This window comes from Fundulus heteroclitus, chromosome 2 (assembly GCF_011125445.2).
Source record: "Fundulus heteroclitus isolate FHET01 chromosome 2, MU-UCD_Fhet_4.1, whole genome shotgun sequence".
Lineage (NCBI taxonomy): Eukaryota > Metazoa > Chordata > Actinopteri > Cyprinodontiformes > Fundulidae > Fundulus > Fundulus heteroclitus.
Genome location: NC_046362.1, coordinates 18,667,026 through 18,685,687, shown reverse-complemented (window position 1 = coordinate 18,685,687; position 18,662 = coordinate 18,667,026). Strand labels below are relative to the sequence as shown.

General features: G+C 40.2%; 1 protein-coding gene across 6 annotated transcripts in view; it reads right to left on the bottom strand.

Moving 5' to 3' along the window:
* Positions 1-6,289: 6,289 nt before the first annotated feature.
* The window catches only part of chd2 (chromodomain helicase DNA binding protein 2), a 39,735-nt gene continuing 27,362 nt past the window's right edge, over positions 6,290-18,662 (bottom strand). For all 6 annotated transcript variants that reach the window (XM_036150020.1, XM_036150017.1, XM_036150013.1 and 3 more), the window contains 13 exons: positions 18,609-18,650; positions 18,392-18,531; positions 18,151-18,289; positions 17,895-18,045; positions 11,816-11,938; positions 11,610-11,732; positions 11,208-11,348; positions 10,988-11,104; positions 10,727-10,905; positions 10,527-10,626; positions 10,256-10,445; positions 9,918-10,158; positions 6,290-7,989 (listed from right to left, as the gene is read on the bottom strand). In XM_036150020.1, coding sequence (XP_036005913.1) covers positions 7,704-7,989; positions 9,918-10,158; positions 10,256-10,445; positions 10,527-10,626; positions 10,727-10,905; positions 10,988-11,104; positions 11,208-11,348; positions 11,610-11,732; positions 11,816-11,938; positions 17,895-18,045; positions 18,151-18,289; positions 18,392-18,531; positions 18,609-18,650 — 1,972 coding nt within the window. In that variant the 3' untranslated portion in view covers positions 6,290-7,703. The remainder of the gene's footprint in view (positions 7,990-9,917; positions 10,159-10,255; positions 10,446-10,526; positions 10,627-10,726; positions 10,906-10,987; positions 11,105-11,207; positions 11,349-11,609; positions 11,733-11,815; positions 11,939-17,894; positions 18,046-18,150; positions 18,290-18,391; positions 18,532-18,608; positions 18,651-18,662) is intronic.

Genomic DNA, 18,662 nt, shown 5'->3' with positions numbered 1-18,662 from the left:
CCTGTGCCAACAGTTTGCCTGCTTACAACTGAATCTTCAGCTTTCAGCCTCAAACTCTTTACAGTAAGGGACGCTAATTTGTTGTACATAAGTCGTGATTGCCATACAGTGATGAACTACAGTTCTTTTTTTTTTTCTTATTCTGGTGTGTTCATGTTTATACATGCTCCTCGGCAGACGACATCTTCCAGCTGCAGCATCTGCTCCGTGCCGTCCCTACCTTCCCTCTCGGTGGTCTCGGCGGTCGTTTATGGTTTGCGCTGAAGTGTGTGTTCTCACGGCTGTTCTGAATGTGGGTTCTAAATACGCTCCAACAACACAACAACAACAACAACAAAAAAAGTAGTGGTGTCAAACCTTGTGTTAATAGATGTAACTGTGTGTTTTACAGTTTCTGGTGCGACTTGTATTCTGTGAGAATTGTACATATGTTTTGTGCATTGTTGTGTTTAGATTTGCATATCCCCAGTTTTTGAATTTATCCCTTCAGATTTGTAAAAAAAAAAAAAAAATGTTTTTGTCGTGAATGTGAACCTCTTATTCTTTTAAAAGAATTTTTTTTTTTTTATTATTATTTGTCAACAGCACAAACGCCGCAGAACAGTCTTCATGACAGTACACACGCTTGACGGACTGAGAATCTCCACTTGTTTACACTTAAACGTTTTAACGCAGCTCACCTTCCCGAAAAAGAGAATGTAGGAAAATGTTCTGTGGCGTTTGTGTGTTTGAGTTTGATGCACTTTATGTTTGTTTTTTTTTTTTCATTCTGATGGTTAAAATGAATGGTACAAAATAGCTGACCGGGAAAAGGCCAGAAAGATCAAACTGTGTTTTAATGTAAATGTTCTGTGGTCCCTCATGCCAGCTGTCGATACTGTAAGTTATTTATTGAATAAAAGACAACGTCTTGTCAATAAGCTGCCTTCCTTTGTCTCGGTGCTGTTCCAGTGACAACATTTTTATTTTATTTTTTTTTAAATCACTTTTTGCCAACGATTTGCAGTGTTTGACTGCCCCCTGCTGTTAAGGCGTGGATTGTGGAGAGACAGGATGTTTTATTGCTACTTTTAGTTTGTCACTCGGGAGAACGCGTGACTACAGCTTCACAAGATAAATTCAACTTTTACATTCTGCAAAGATAAATAGATTACATAGGCGCACATGTTACTGCTGTATCAGGAAGGGATGCTGAGCAAAATGTTTGTTGTTTTCTGTTTCATGAAAACTTCCAACTTACAAGGTTCCTATGTGATCTGGATATTAATGATTCGATTTCAGTATTCTCCAGGTCTGGATAAGTATGGAAAAAATATTAGTTTTTCTCCTATCCTATTATTTAACTTGTATGTTCTTCCTTCCTTTCCTTGTTTACTTATTTCCTTCAGTTTTTCCACCTCCTTTCTTTCTTGTGTCCTTTTTTTTTCATCTTACTGGTGGTCCTTCCTTTCTGTTTTGTCTTTTCTTCCTTATATTCTATTCTCTATCTTATATAATATTATATTCTGCCTATCTTCTTTCCTTTCTTTCTTCCTTCCTCGTCCACTTTCGTCTTTCCTTCTTTGTTCCAGTTCTGTTTTATCCACATAGGCCGAACACATTCACTCAAGGCGAACTTAAGTGTTTCATATCTTTATATAATAAAAATTAATATGAAAGACGTGTAACTCAGGCAGTTTGTGTTTGATGTTTTTACATTAAAACACGCGAAGGAACCCGGAACTCAGCAATCAGCTTCATCTTTTCTTCATAGAATTGGATTATCATTGACAAGAGTCCCCAAGTGAGTTCGGTGATTAGCTGTCTGCTGGATAAGGCGCCCCAGAAGCTCATCTAAGACATTTAATTATTTTGTAATTAAAGTTAAGCTACATAAAATGTAGTTTGAGGAGGAATGAAGTATTGTTCAGTGACAAAACCACATGCAAAATGAACAAGCTATCGATGTGCTTTTAGCTTCATTCCCTTATTAACCTATACGCCATTATATTGGTTGAGCCATACAGTAACCCAAACCTAACCCTAAATGTAATTTTAAGGATTTATATTTCAACACATTAAAACAATCACTCTATCCTTAAGTCAAATCTACGGAAGAGGATTAGGGTCATTCAAAAAAAAAAAAAAGTCTATTCAATTCTGACTTTTTTCTCAGAATTCTGAAATTAAAGTCACAATTCTGAGAATAAAGTCAGAATTGAATAGACTTTCTTTTTTTTTCTTTTTTTTTTAATGGCCCTAATCTTCTTCCATACTAATCCTCTTCCGTACAAATGCAAGATTTAAATGTTACCTTAGAGGCTAAATGAGTGTCCATCTTGAACGTTTCTATATCATTTGAACAGGTAAGCAGCAGCCTATCGCTACTTACCAAATGTATTCGGTGAGCTAATCAGATGGTGCGAATATCTCCACAAAGGTTTTAGATGTTTGGTTTGAAACACCACAGCACGAGTGAAACATGCAATGAAGCATACCTCAATAATTTAATCAGTGATTTCCAATGAAAAAGTCAAAAATTACGAAGCAGTTCCTCTGAATGGGTGTCTCTGAAGCTCCAACTTTGAACTGCTTAGAAAAACTACAAAACATGAAGACAAAAGAGTCCGCAGGGCCTAAGGGAGGCTGCTGAATGCTAAAGATAACTCAAGGTAAGACAAACGTGAAGATCAGATACGACCTTGGTCTTCAGTCATTTATCTCTGCTTATACTGACATACTGAGTGATACACAATGTTTCTGCTTTTATTTTACCAAAAAAAAAACTGAATATTTATTTACTTTTACAAGTAAAATGACTATGTGGAGTGAACAGATAACTATAGCAGCCTCCACATTTATTGGCGCTTCTGGTAAACATGGGTAGTCTCATAATGTGAAATTGGTAGCGGTAATTTTTATGATTGTTTTTTTCTTTATTCAATTCAATTTAATTCAATTTTATTTATATAGCGCCAATTCATGAAATGGGTAATCTCAAGGCACTTTACAAAGTCAAATTCAATCAGATTATACAGATTGGGTCAGATTATACAGATTGGTCAAAAATGTCCTATATAAGGAAACCAGTTGATTGCATCAAAGTCCCGACAAGCAGCATTCACTCCTGGGGAACCGTAGAGCCACAGGGAGAGTCATCTGCATTGTACATGGCTTTGCAGCAATCCCTCATACTGAGCAAGCATGAAGCGACAGTGGAAAGAAAAACTCCCCATTAACGGGAAGGAAAAACCTCCAGCAGAACCGGGCTCAGTGTGAACGGTCATCTGCTTCGACCGACTGGGGTTACAGAAGACAGAGCAGAGACACAACAAGACAGACACAAAAGCATAGAAGCACACATTGATCCAGTAATCTGTTCTACATTAGATGGTAATAGTGGGTGATCTGTCTTCCTTGGATGATGCCACAGCTAACAGAACGCCAGACCAGGTGTACCCACTATGAAGAAAAGGAGAGAGAGAACAAAAAGTTTAAAGCTGAAATGACGACAAACAATGCAAAACTGGAAAACAGTAGAACTCAGTAGAGTGAGAAAAATAGACTCTGATGTCCTCTGATGCCTATAGCAGCATAACTATAGAGGTAGCTCAGGGTAACATGAGCCACTCTAACTATAAGCTTTGTCAAAAAGGAAAGTTTTAAGCTTAGTCTTAAAAGTAGACAGGGTGTCTGCCTCACGGACCAAAACTGGGAGTTGGTTCCACAGGAGAGGAGCCTGATAGCTAAAGGATCTGCCTCCCATTCTACTTTTAGAGACTCTAGGAACCAGCAGCAGACCTGCAGTCTGAGAGCGAAGTGCTCTGGTAGGAACATACGGGGTAATCAGAGCTCTGATATATGATGGAGCTAGATTATTAAGGGCTTTATACATTAGAAGAAGAATTTTAAATTATATTCTTGATTTAACAGGAAGCCAATGAAGGGAAGCTAAAATTGGAGAAATATGATCCCTCTTGTTGATTTTCATCCGAACTCTTATCTCACCATTCTGCCTTCATTGTCCCAGTTTCTGTAGTTTTAAGAGTAGCTGACTGCTCTGGCTGTAAATATAGGAGTGAGCCGCTGTTTGGTTGTCCCCATTTCCTGTCTTATCAAGACTGAAGCATCTCTGTCAAATCTGGACATTATTTACTAGTGTATTTCCCATTTATAAGAGTGGCTAAGACAAATTGGCCTCTGTCACATTCACTCCCTTGGGGAATAAAAAGTTACTTATTACTGATGAAAGTTTCCCCGACACTATGATCAACTTCAGTAAAAGAGACTTTATGAATTCTCTTTTGTTTTATTGGTATTTTGGGGCTGCTAAAAAGTTTGTTAAAAATAATAATAAAATCTGTAAGTCCTATTTATTCCCAACAAAATAGATGTGCTCAAATTATAGGTTTTGTTTTGGAGATGAATTAGATAAAGGCGTTTTTCAAACCTTTACAAGAGATTCTACTAAACATTGCGCTGTAGATGTATGGAATCGCTTGAATGCTTTTGCAAAATGCAGGTAAGTGCTGGAGTTTGTTGTTTCAACCCAAAAGGAAAGACCCAAAAAACTGGCATGTAGAATGATTGGAAGGGTCAAAAATGTTTCACTTTTTCAATAATACCTAAAAATGTGATTAAAATATGAATAAAACATTCTTATTCATTAATTATTTGAAGAGTAAAACATAAAAATCAAGGAGCCTTTCATTTTTTTTAGAGGTCACTGTGTTTGACAGTCTGTCATGTTATATTGTTTATTATATAATATACAGTATATGGCTGTTGCCTTGCAGCAAGAGGGTCTTCGGTTCAAACCCATGGTTCGAGCTCCTGTTTACTATGAAATTAAATGAAAGCCCAAAAAAACAACCTCTTAAGACATTTCTTAACATCTTGTGTGTTAAGATTAGAATTTCTTTAAAATGTATTTCTGCATCAACTGCCTGTTGTTTGGGGGGAGGCATATGTGTACAATTCTTGAATTAAAGGTTGCAGGTCGCACACAGTCCAGACTTTGGTCATCCTTGATTCCTCTAAAGCTGCTAGCTAGTTCCTCAACTTTTACAGGATGTCCCGTTAAGATCAGAAATCCCTTTAATTAAACTGCCAAAATACACAAAATGTTTCCCAAGAAAGACTGCCTTTTATCCTGTTCCTGTTAAGAATGGAATTTTTTTTGTAGTCCCAGAAAACAGAGCAACAGTGTCTTCATGGGCCTGCCAAAGAAGTCAGACAGCTGCTGTTGAACTAGGGCGCTGCTCCCCGCGTCCTCACTAAGACTAAGAAAGTAGAGCACATCAGCCCAGGTCTAAAGTCCTTACACTGGCTCCCTGTATCTCAGAGAAGAGACTTTAAAATACTTCTGTTAGTCTATAAATCACCAAATGGCTGAATGGCCAAAAAACATCACAGACTTGCTGTCAGTGTATCAACCCTCCAGACCACTCAGGTCTTCTGGCTCATATCTACTCTGCATACCCAGAAGCAGAACCAAACATGGAGAAGCAGAATTTAGTTCTTATGCTCAACTTATCTGGAACAAACTTAAAAGGACTATAAAGTTCCTTTAAATCAAAGTTAAAAACCTATTTATTCAGAGTTGCCTTTGAATGTTAATGTTGAAGTTTGTAGTCCAATTTATCTCATATTTGGACCTGCAATGTGATTTCCCCTGTATGTTTTCTCTTATGTTCTGTACATGTTCAGCACTTTGAATTGTCTTATTACTGTAATGTGCTATTCAAATAAACTTGCTTTACCTCTCCTTGCTTTTAATACGGCAACCCTGCAAAAAAAAAAATTTTGATTTTGTGTTTAGCATGTAAAAAAGCAAAAAATAAAAAAAAAAAATCAGCATAAAATGTACTTTTATTAAGAGACTAATAAGATAAAATCAAAGACTCCATGGCATATAAGAATGTTAAGCCCAACAAGGTTTCAAATGAATTGACTTTTATAGCCTCCTGTCCTAGAAAAAATATTTCATCTAGGTTCAAGACAAGGCAAGCTTATTTATAAGGCACTTTTCAGTACCAAAGTGCTTCAAGAAAACCAATTTTCCCAAAGATAGAAGAGGCCTAAAACTGTGACTAACACTAAATTCTATTATAGTCTACTTAAAAAAAAAAAAAGTTAAACTTAAAATTTCGTAATAAACACCGAGGCAGGTTTCTAGTTTAATAAAAAGAAAGTTACGGTACTTTGATTTGTACATTGCTGTTTTAGAGCATAAAATCCTTCAGCGTGTCTGAAGCCATGACGCCCCAAATCTGATTCAAAGGGGAGCAAAGAAAAAAACGAGACGTTATGTTGTGTAACAAAGTTTATTACATATGTCAGAACATATGTACAGCACATTTCATGAAGAGTGGTTTTGTCACAAATATAAATTATTTAGACTTTCTTACAGAACATATAATACAGGAACTGTAGTTTGCTTTAAGTGGAAGAAAAACAAGAGCTGGTTGTTCACTGTAAGAAGCTGACTGTAAGTGCCCCAGAAAACAGAAACAAAAAAAACAAAAAAACACTTTATATTACGGTTTCTACAATTTCCCCTCTACAATCATCCGTTCCAGTAGAAATCTGCAGGAATTCCCAGAATGTGTTCTCCTTTGAGTTTTTAATCGATTTATTATATATCTGGGTGCGGCGCTGTTTCATGAACCAATCAGCAGTTTGATTCTGCAAACAGAAAAAAAAAAATAAGGGCTTAAGGAAGCTGAAAGAATAAAAAAAGGTGGGATGAAAGCAGATTTGGCACAGGAGGGGTAACGAGATTAATGACAACGGCATTGCACTACCATCTGTGAGCAGGAACGTCACATCTGATTGGGAGAGGAAGGGTTTCTGGCGCCGATTGCTTACAGAAAAAGTTTCATTTCTAAACCATCACAATACTGCAAGGTGTAATTAAGAATTGCTTGGATTTATAGTGTTATGAACCTCTGAAAAAGTCAAATACTGCATCGATAGCTTCAATGTTGGCGAGAAAAGTAGTTAAAGTGAACAGCGCAGAGGGGTTGCAGTGACTTGGATACATGTACACATGAAAAATATGGATCCGATTTAAAAAAAACAAAACAAAAAAAAAACATTTCAAATGTTCTCTTGAGTGACGCTGGCTTGTTTGATCAACTTTTCCAGCAACGTCAGATGAAATCCTCTTCATCCGCCCAGTGAAAACTCCCAAGATTCTCTTCAGCTACATGGTCAACATGTTTCCAAGGTGCAAAAGATTAACACAATCACTTTCTGATGACATCTTTTTGCAATACTTTAAGCATAAAGAAGAAAAAAAAAAAAAAACGTTGTCCATTGGTGCTCCGGGAATAATCCCATACATTTACCCTTCGGAAGGCCAACACTTTCAGGCACTTTTAGGATTGAGATCATTCTTCAGTTCATGGATCCAAATGTTCCTCCTGATAGTCCATGGGACTAAAGCTGCCAGAGTCAATCCACTCAGCCTCGTCACGATCAACTGAGGAGGCGGTTTATTTTAAATAAAGATGCACAGTTTAGTTTCTTTCCTTCTTTCTTTCCATCTGACCTTCACAAACACAGGGGGGAGAAAGTTTGCTGGTAAAGAAAGTTACGCGTTGGTTCCCTTTTTAACAGTCGGCTTAGAAACGCGGACTTTCCGCGTTCGTTCGTCCGTCAGCAGCAGCAGCGTGCGCTTCGACCCTGGAGCAAAAGGTTCAGATCAGGTCCTGAGGGCTTTATGTCTTCCTGCTGTTCCAGTTTGGGTCCGCCGCGACGCCGGGGTCCGCCGGGCGCTCCAGCGGGGAGCGGGAGTCCTGCGGAGACTTCTGAGCCTGCGGAGAGCGGGGGTCCAGCAGCGGGGTGGGTTTGTCGGGGTGGAAGGAGCGGTTGTAATGCTCCGGCCCGGGCGCACCTTGCGGCCTGTGGTCCGGCATCCTCCGGAAGTCCTGAGGGGGGCCGTCCCTTCCCTGGTGGTAGCTGGGGTGGAACTCGTCAGGACGTCTTCGTTTGGGGTCCGGGTGTCTGAAAGATAATTCAGGAATTGGTTTTAAAACGCATAAAGGATCAAATGGGTGAAATTATGCGATTATTGAAAATTGGTGCTTTTATTTTGCAGCTTAAGTTTAATTTTTAGAGGACAAACTCGTCCCATTTCCATCAGAGTTCCAGCAGACCTGAACAAATGGCCGCTGTACGAAAACCACACATGGCATCAGAAAGCTTTTTGAACCGGGAGCAGCAGCCGGCCTTTGTCCCCGATCTTGGAGATTTTTTTATAGCTCCACTTCATTTGAACTAATGGCACTTGGAGGTTAGTGTGCGACTCCATGCTTTGTCCTCTAAATGCTGTTAAAAATACATGACAGGGTTTGAAATTCTTGACTATTATGGCATCTCCGGACGGATTTTACCGAAAAATGTGAGACCAAGAGCAATTGCAAAGACATTTTGTGAAAGAAAAAGCACAAGCCTAGAAAATGGCCAATCATTACTGTAGAGCAGTGGTTCTCACATGTTTTCTGATGTGGCCCCCTTTAAAAATGTAACCTTTATCGTTTTCCTTTTTAATGCATTAAAGTTGTAATTCTGAAGATTACCTAGAATCCCTTTCAAAATTTATAACATGTATATGGGTCCATTTATAACATAAAACAATGGTTTCTAACCACTAGAATGTTTCAACATTGCCACACTAACTATATAATATTAACAACATAAATTACTTTTAGCTCAGCTCGTAGCTCCAGTTAACTTTTAACTAGTTATGAACCTCATATGGCAAAAATATCAAGCCAATAATAATGCAATCAAACTTCAGTTACATTTACAAGTTTTGTACTTTTTAGGAGTTTATTAATAGTATTCATCATACTACTGACCGCAGGTCCAGACCAAACAGCAGAGGACGCTGTTTCCACATTTAGAATGATTTAGAAGGCCTGTATAGTAACGCAACAAATGTAAAGGCACATCAGTTCAAGCCACACATTTTAATATAAATATATCGTGTGGGAGCGCACTACGGTTCAGGCCGCATTAATGTAGATGAATAAGAATAAAGAGTTCAGTTTAGAGGTGGAGAATGACGAGGGTCTCTTATTTTTATTAATGTTATTTGAATGTGACTTTTATACCTCTCGATTAGTCTACTTCTCTATTCTCTGGAGATCTCCGTTCTTTTCTTTTGTTTTTTTTTGGATCTGACATTTACATTTTTGTTTTTACAAATTTTTAAATCTAACAAAATAAATAAATAAAAAGAAAATAAATCCTTGGTGTTGTTTACCAGTAAAATGTCTTCCCATTAGTTTTTTTCCTGTCCACCATAAAACATCCCACATTTCCTTATTCCTCCTTTCCTCATAAAGATGTAGGGGCGGCTCTTTAAGAAATTATGCCCTGTATGGCCCCCCTCATTCTTTATCTATATCTATATCAAATAGGATAATATTGTTTGAATTTGATAACTCAAAAAACCATCATGATTTAGGCTCAGGTGTAAGCTGCGTCTACATTGCTGTTGTTTTCCTGCTGGCAAAAATGGAACTAAAAATAAGTAACATTTTCTAAAAATTTGTGTCTTTTTCCTTGATTGAAAATACTCATTCCATTGGCAGATAATCTTATTTACCTGCTCAAATTTAGGACAGAAACACTAATTTTAAGAACATTTTACTTATTTTATCCGTTTTTGCAGTGAAAAAGATCTCACACCCTCACAAAAACAAAATACATACATAATCTATATTCAAAACAGAACCACCCAGGTCCGACCAGTCTAGGTATCACATACAGTATTTTGAGCTAGACATGAACAAAAGGAAATTGAACGAAAAGTGAAGTGCTCCCACTGCTGCCAGATGAGACGCCACCCTGGGCAGTTGTCACATTTTTTTTCCCTCTATATTAGGATCATGAAGTAAAGCGGAGATGAAAAGGTCTCAGCTGACCTGTCATAATAGGGCCGATGTCCCCTGTGGTCCCTGTCGTTGCCGTACGGCTCATACGGCCTTTTCCGAGGAGAGGTGTTGTTCCGGTAGCCGCCCGAGCTTCGATACGTGTCTCCGTGCGGGCGTCGATCGCCGTAGTGATCCTTGTAGCGGTCGTAGGGATGGTGGCGGTCTCCCTGCCAAGGCTGGCTGCTGTTTCCTTGGTAGCCGTATTTCCGGTCCCTCGGCCAGTCTCCTCTATCTGTGACGACAAACAGTTCGACAGTGATCGCTTCGGCTGTTTCGGTTTAAAAAGCACCGCCTAAGCTTTAAAACCGAGGCAAGCAGTCCACACGCACCGTTGTTGCCAAAGTGCCGCTTGTTAGCCGCGTTGTACGGTTCCCTGTGGTGTCCGTGGGGTCCCGACTGACTCGGCAGGGATGAGGATTTGGAGGACGGAGTACCCGTGGAGTCTCTGCTGGAACTCGAAGGTTCGGGTCTGAAGGACTTTATCCTCCCCGAGGGATCTTCCTTCTTCTTGTGCTCCTTCTGGAAACGTCACAACGTGTTTAAACGGCGACGAGACACGGCCGCACGTCTTCACTCATGCGAAACTCCAGAAGGTCTTACCTCCTCGTCGTGCGACCGCTTCTTCTGGGCCATTTTGTAAAGCTTGTGGAGCTTTCTGGCAGTGAACTCTGTAAACTTTGACACAAAAATCCAGAGATTCCTAGGGGGAGGGGGTAAAAAAAAGACAGAAACCTGTTACAAGAGCTGAGCAGAGGAGTCTGGGATTGAATTTAAGCCAAATGTCAACTTTTTGGTTTTACCTGCGCCATATCTTGACGTGCTCAGGGTCGCTGTACGCTTTAAGGCACTCTGTGATCCGGTCTCCGATCTTCAGCAGGCAGATGCGCGTGTGCTGCAGCTGCTCCTGGTCGGACAGACCTTCGTCGGGTTTGTCCAGCTGCTTGAGGGCCTTTTTCACCGGCCTCATGCGCTCCTTACACTGCACACGGGAACATCTTAGATCAATGCTCAGGTGGTGCATTGAGGGTAAAGAAAAAAAAAAAACAAGCTCATCAACTCACAATACTAAAGGTTTCCTGGTCGAGCTCGTCGTCCTCCTTTCCTTCGATGGGAACGGGCTCAGAGCCGGCTGTGATGTGAACCGGGCCTTGGGTTTTCTTTCCTTTGGCTCCTTTAGCCTGACGGACAAAAATACAAGACGCCGTTTATGAACTATACTAAGGAGGCATATTAATCATGGAAATGTGGTGTTTCCACTTCAGAGGTGAAGTTCTGAGATACCTTCTCCTTTCTGGGCTTGGCGGCCTTCTTCTCCTTGTCGCCGTCCTTCTCTTTTTTAGGCGTTCCCTGTTTTTCTTTGTTCTCCTTGTTGTCTTTTTTCTTTTGCCTCTTCTTCCCCGGCGACTTCTCCGCTCCCTCTTCCTGCTCAAGAAACCGCAAAACAAAGCAGCGAAGAAAACAATGAGGGAAAGGTGGAGGAACGCATCGGTGTTTTTAAGAACAAACTGAATGGCTTCTTATGATGCTAATCCAGACATGAACTATGAGCATTTTAGATATGAAGATTTTTTTTATGTTATTGTACAAACAAGGGAATAAAATTCAACATTTATATTAAAAAACAATATATTATATTATAGAAATTGGTCAGAAAAATGTGTGTTAAATGATGTAACGACTGACCTTAACCTCTCCTTCCTCTGACGGGTTGTCGGACAGCCGGGGGGACGAGATCTCGTTCCCCTGCTCGTCTTTGAGAACCTTGGGCTCCTTCTTCGCTCGGGGCTTCCTCTTCCTCACTTTAACCTTGAAAGAAAAGCAGAGGGTTGCAAACTTAAATGCACATCGCACGCGGCGCAAAACCCGCTATTTGATGAGCTGTGGCGTACCTCGTCTCCTGTTTTAGACAGAAGAGCGCTGTCCTGCTCTTTTTTAAGCAGCTTAATCAGATACTCCGCTCTCGCCTGCAACTGCTTGCCCTGAGGCTTCTTGTTCGGGTCGTCGGGAAGAATCTGTGCAGGAGAATGAAAAATGTTAGTTTTCTCGTCCCGTGTTGTTAAATAGGCCTTAAAACAGGAAGTGCAGGCGTGGGAACGGATGACAAGACTTAGGCTACGTTCACACTGCAGCCTGAAGTGACCCAATTCCGATTTTTTTGCCCATATGCGACCTGTATCTGATCTTTTTATGACCGTCTGAACAACACAGATCAGATTTTTTTCAAATGCGACCCAGGCCACTTGGATATGTGGTCCTGAATCCGATACGTATGTGATCTTTTCAAATTGCACTTTACAATAGTTGTTTGCTGCTCTTACTGAGTGAATATATAATTTATATGATTGTTCAAAAGTTTTTCTTAAGATTTAAAAAGGTCATACACTCATTTATTTCCTGTTTATTTGAGAGTTTTGATTTTTTTTAAAAATGTCAACTGGTTGAAAGAAGACATTCGTTGGCTATACTATCCTGCACTTTAGTATGTTTGATGCCACTGACTGGAGATCAGTCATTAATTTCGTATCTTATTGTATTTATTTATTTATAGACTGTCCTGTTAAAATCTGACAGTCTTTAAGGAGTGGAGTCCATATGTTTTCTTTTTCTGCCTTCGCCTCTCTGCCTGCTCGGACGCTTTTTTCTCTGCTCCCTGCTTGCTTGCATTTTCCTGCGTTTTACTTTTTATCTCCTTTTTATCTCTTTGCCAAAACCACGGAAAGTTGGATTTAGTTATTTTTATTTATTTTCTTTTTATTTATTTTTGATTTTGATTTTGCAAAGATGCCTACCTTCACCACAGTGGACCTTGACACGCTTCTACAAAAGATCGCTGTTATAGAACAGAAGATATGCCGACTCGAACTGAATTATGATGTAAACGGCGCGTATGGAAATGAAACAACCCTGCCTGCGACTCCAAACGGGGACCACCAGCCCAGCAACTCTCTGAACAAACAGATCCCTGAGGAAAATGAGAATCCCTGGATCACTCAGGGTGCAAGACCAAAGGATCAACGAACCCCACGCCTAGACAAAGAAAACTGGCCGAGACTACAGAGAGATGTCCCAGGACAAGTGAAACAACAGCGGGCTGTTCCCACAACAAATGATAGGAGTAAACCTGCTGGAAATGCTGGAATTCCTTTACGAAACAGATTTGCTCCGCTCCAAAATGTGACCCAGGAGAATCATGACAACACTCAGAGGTACGTCAACGACTTTCGCTCTAATACATCAGAGAAAAGACATGCCACGGGGCCAAGGACCCTGATTTTATGCAGTGGGTCTGTATGTGGGATTAAACATTTCTGTAACAAGAAAAACACAGAGGTGTTAATTTATAACGATTCGAACTATGGCCTGGTGTCTGATTTATTAGACATCCTTCCAAGGATCTTGAAAGAGCGCCCGACCTTGGAAAAACTCATAATACAAGCTGAAGCCCTGGGCGACGTCACCCGGATAAGAAAATCAGAAGTATTGAAAGAGGATTACATTCGTCTGTTGAACTTAGTTCATGGCAAAAATGTCAAGGTGCTTCTCAGCGGCCCTTTCCCACCCGTGGCTTGTGGAGACGAGATTTTTTCCCGAATTCTGATGCTAAACAAATGGCTGGAAAAAACATGCAAAGAAACAACTGTAACCTTCATAGACAACTTTAACATCTTCTGGGAAAGAAGACATCTGTTCAACAGAGATGGCTTCTCTCTAAATAGGTCAGGTGCAAAACGACTGATTTCAAACATCTTCTATTCTGTGAACCATACAGCATCAGCTTTGTCCCAAAACAAAGAACATCCAGTGCCTAAACAAAAGATAAGCCCAGTGCAGCCCGAACAAACCAAGATAAACACGGCCAGAAAGATGACACAGAAAGAGGCTACATCAGAATTACAGGAGGATTCATCCCAGATCTCAGCAGGACAAAGAGGACCAAGAATCGCCATCGTCACAAACACCGATCCAGACTACACCCGCCTCGCCTTCCTCTCCACAAAGCCCAGAGGTTCCTTTCCTGGATTTTTCTCACACCATGAACAAAGTCCTTAAGATTGGTCTACAGTTGACATCCTCTCCACATATTAATTCTGAAAACCACAGTTCTGTGACTAAATCAGCATCTTCCAAAGGACGCAGAGGTCCAGATCCTCCTCCTCCTCTACATATCACAGAACATGCCTGTCCTGAAGACCTTCGGATAACGTCCTTGTGATATACAGCAGGCCCTGGCTGTACGTTTATCAGTCAAGACCGCCACCAGCATAAGCCTGGGCCTCCTGACGGAGAACATGGAATATCTGTTATGATACGTGGCAGAAATAAGAAAAGCAAAAGGAAAATAGACAGGAATAATCAGTCGTACTTAAAAGTCATAAACTGTCAGATGCAACCTGCCACAAAGACACCATCAACCACCAAATCATATAAACTGGGTTTATTAAACATTAGATCTCTGTCAGGAAAATCCCTTTTAATTAATGACTTCATTATTGACAATAATCTTGATGTAATGTTTTTAACAGAAACATGGCTGCATGAATCTAATGAAGAAGTTATACTGATGGAGTCGACACCCCCAAACTACAATTTTCTTTGTGAGAGCAGACAGCAAAGGAAAGGTGGAGGAGTAGCAACATTGTTTAATGATTCACTAAAGTGTAAAAAGGTGTTTTTGGGAAAATTTGACTCTTTTGAACATTTGGCTCTCCAGGTAAAGAGCCCGGTACGAACTATGTTTCTGAATGTGTACAGGCCTCCTAAGTCCACATCAAACTTTTTTTAATGATTTTAGTGACCTGCTGTCTGTGATATGTGTTGATTATGACTTTTTAATTATTGTTGGAGACTTCAACTTTCATGTTGACAACCCTGAAGACAGAAGTGCAAAAGAACTGTGTGACACACTTAGAAACTTTGGTTTAACTCAGAATGTTAAACAGCCAACACACAAACAGGGACATATTTTAGACTTGATCATCACTAAAGGTCTAAACATTTCACAGGTCAATGTAACTGATGTTGCCTTATCCGATCACTTCTCCGTTACCTTTGAATGTATCATTTCCAGTGATTCATTTAGCCAAAGGGACATCGTAAGAAAACGCACCTTTAAGGACAATGCCACAGAAAATTTTATTCAAGCTTACTTTGCTACTTCAACCTTGGGCTGCAACTCAGTAGATGAGCTAGTAGATAACTTTCAGTCTAAAGTCTCAGACATCATTGACTGCATTGCTCCAGTTAAAGTGAAGGTTTTTTACGGGAAGAATAAATCTCCTTGGAGAAATGCTCCATCAGTTAGAAGTGAAAAAAGGGAATGTCGCAAAGCTGAACGCAGGTGGAGAAAAAATAGACTCCAGGTTCACTATGACATCTATAAAGAGAGACTTTACAGATATAACTTACAACTGAAAAATGCAAGAGAATCTTTTTTCTCTGAGATCATTAAGAAAAACATTAATAACGCTCGTGTCTTATTTGCCACAGTCGACAGGTTAACAAATCCTCCTGTGTCCGTGGCTTCAGAACTCCACTCCACCAGGGCCTGCAATGAATTTGCTAACTTCTTTACTGAGAAAATCCTAAAAATTAGAGGATCAGTTTGTACTACCATATCAACACCAGAACCAATGCTTTATTCAGCTGGAACCTATCCTGACAAAATGTCCCAATTCAGCCAAATAAACCACAAAAGCTTAGAGCAGATCATTCAGCAGCTAAGTTCCTCTTCATGCTGTCTTGATGTTCTACCCACCGCTTTCTTTAAAAAAGTTTTACCTGTCATAGCGTCTGATTTGACTCAGATAATAAACACGTCCCTTCTGTCAGGTGTTTTCCCCCAGTCCCTAAAAACAGCAATTATCAAACCACTGCTGAAAAAGAATAATTTAGACAAACTTCTACTCCAGAACTACAGGCCCATCTCAAACCTCCCCTTTATCAGTAAGATTATTGAAAAAGCTGTATTTCAACAATTAGACACCTTCTTAACAACGACCTGCCGATTTGACGTTTTCCAGTCAGGTTTCCGCGCTCACCACAGTACAGAGACCGCCCTTATCAAGGTTTTTAATGACATCCATATAAATACAGACTGTGGAAGAACCACCGTGCTGGTACTATTGGACCTCAGTGCAGCATTTGATACTGTTGATCACTCCATTCTGTTAGAACGCCTGGAGAACTGGGTCGGCCTCTCTGGTACAGCTCTCCACTGGTTTAAATCCTACTTAAAGGACAGGGAATTTTTTGTATCAGTAGGTAACTTTACATCAGAGATTACAAAAATCACATGTGGGGTTCCCCAAGGGTCCATTCTGGGTCCCCTCCTCTTCAATATCTACATGCTCCCTCTAGCCCAGATAATAAAAAATAACAACATCAGCTACCATAACTATGCAGACGACACACAGCTTTACATCACCATGTCACCAGGTGACTATGGACCAGTTCAAGCACTGAGTAAATGCCTAGAAGAAATCAATACGTGGATGTGCCAAAATTTTCTCCAATTGAATAAAAACAAAACTGAAGTAATAATATTTGGACCAATAGAGGAAAGATCAAAAGTTAGCACACAGCTTCAGTCGCTTCAGCTAAAAACCACTAATCAGGCCCGAAATCTGGGAGTAGTGATGGACTCAGACCTGAACCTCCAAAAGCATCTAAAGACAGTTACAAGGTCGGCTTTCTATCACCTGAAGAACATTTCTAGGATTAAAGGACTGATGTCTCAGCAGGATCTAGAAAAACTAATCCATGCGTTTATTTTTAGTCGAATTGATTACTGCAACGGTGTCTTCACAGGTCTGCCTAAAAAGTGGATCAGACAGCTGCAGCTGATCCAGAACGCTGCTGCCCGCGTCCTCACTAAGACTAAGAAAGTAGAGCACATAACACCAGTTCTAAAGTCCTTACACTGGCTCCCTGTATCTCAGAGAATAGACTTTAAAATACTTCTGTTAGTCTATAAATCCTTAAATGGCTTAGCTCCTAAATACATCACAGACTTGTTATCAGCGTATCAACCATCCAGACCACTCAGGTCTTCTGACTCCAGCCTGCTCTGCATACCTAGAACCAGAACCAAACATGGAGAAGCAGCATTTAGTTCCTATGCTCCACTTATCTGGAACAAACTTCCAGAAAACTGTAAAAGTGCGGAAAGCCTGAGTTCTTTTAAATCAAGATTAAAAACACATTTGTTTAAAATTGCCTTCAACTGTCCTAGTTAACTGAATCACCACTTTTTTGTTCTATTTTCTATCTATATTTTATTCCTACTTGCTTTTATTCTGTTTTATTTTGCTATATTTTAATCATGTAAAGCACTTTGCATTGTCTTTGTACTGAATTGTGCTATATAAATAAATTTGCCTTGCCTTGCCTTGCCATATATCATGTTTCATGAAACATGAAAAGATGTTAGGTAAAACCATAGATTTGTTCCGTTTATCGTTGTAATCTGTGCTTTAAATAAATCTGATTTTTATGAAACAGATTTGTTTGTATACGTTTAAAAAGACATGAAAAATTAAACTGGGAGAAAAAAAATTGCATTAAATCACAATATTAAGATATTAATATCTTAATATTGTGCTGACTGAGCGAAGCGACACCTAGTGCCCGCCTCGGTTTGGTATTTAGACCCAGACGAAGAACAACAGTACCAGTTCAACCTGGATTTAAAGTTATATGTAGATAAAGCAGGTAATAAAATTACCCTTTTCTATTTTTCAATGCCAGTATTTTGGATGAATTTTTTTGACACGTGACATTGTATGTCAAAGATAAAGCGAGTCAACTTAATATAAATCAATGTAAAACCACTGCAGTTATAAGGCGGCTGGAAAATGATCAAACCAAACCCATCCATCCCACCCACACTTTTCACGTCTGTAAAGGAACCCTGAATTCAGACATTAAGACACTATAACTCCAAAATCGGCGGGAGGTGAATAAACTTACCTTATCAGCCAGCTGGAGGTCGGGATCCGTCTTCATCAGATCCCAGTTCCCAAAGCCGTGCTCGTAGATGCCGAGCAGGAGCTGGGTGTCATCCTGCAGCTCCCACTCCACGTCAAAGTGGGCAACTTTCACCCTGCATGTCAGCTTGAACCTAAAAGGAAGGGAGCGTTTTGCTTTAAACTGAGCAACAGAAACGAACTCGTCTGAACACCTTAAAGGTGACGGAGAAGATTCAGATTGTGTTCGGGTTTCCTACTTATTCCTCTCAGCGGGGTTGGAGGGCACGGCTTTGTGAAGCGGCTCAAACTCGTCCTCGTGCTGGATGATGGACTTGGCGTTGACCTGAACTCCTGAAATCTTAATGTTGATTCCTCTGCGTTTCCCGGGCCCTTTGGCTGCAAGACAAACAACTTTAATCAGCCTTTTGGGCTGGAAAACAGGAAAATCTAGTTTTATAAAAAAAAAAAAAAAAAAAAAAAAAAACACAAGCTTCACACCTTCGACTGGGTTCTCTTTGAGCTGTTCCTCGTGTTCCTGCACAGCTGTCACACAGCTGGAGTGAATCAGCTCGCCCAGCCTCTTCAGGTCTGCGATGGATTTGTCCACCAGCTCCGAGTCTCGGGCGATCGCTTCCAGCCTGGAAACACAAAGCGCCTTTGTCAGACCCGAAGCTGCTCAGAATCAAGCCGGAGGATCCATCCTCTAAAAACTTACCTTTCCAGCGGAGCTCCGAACTTCTTGTATGCCTTAATGAACCTGTTAAAGGGA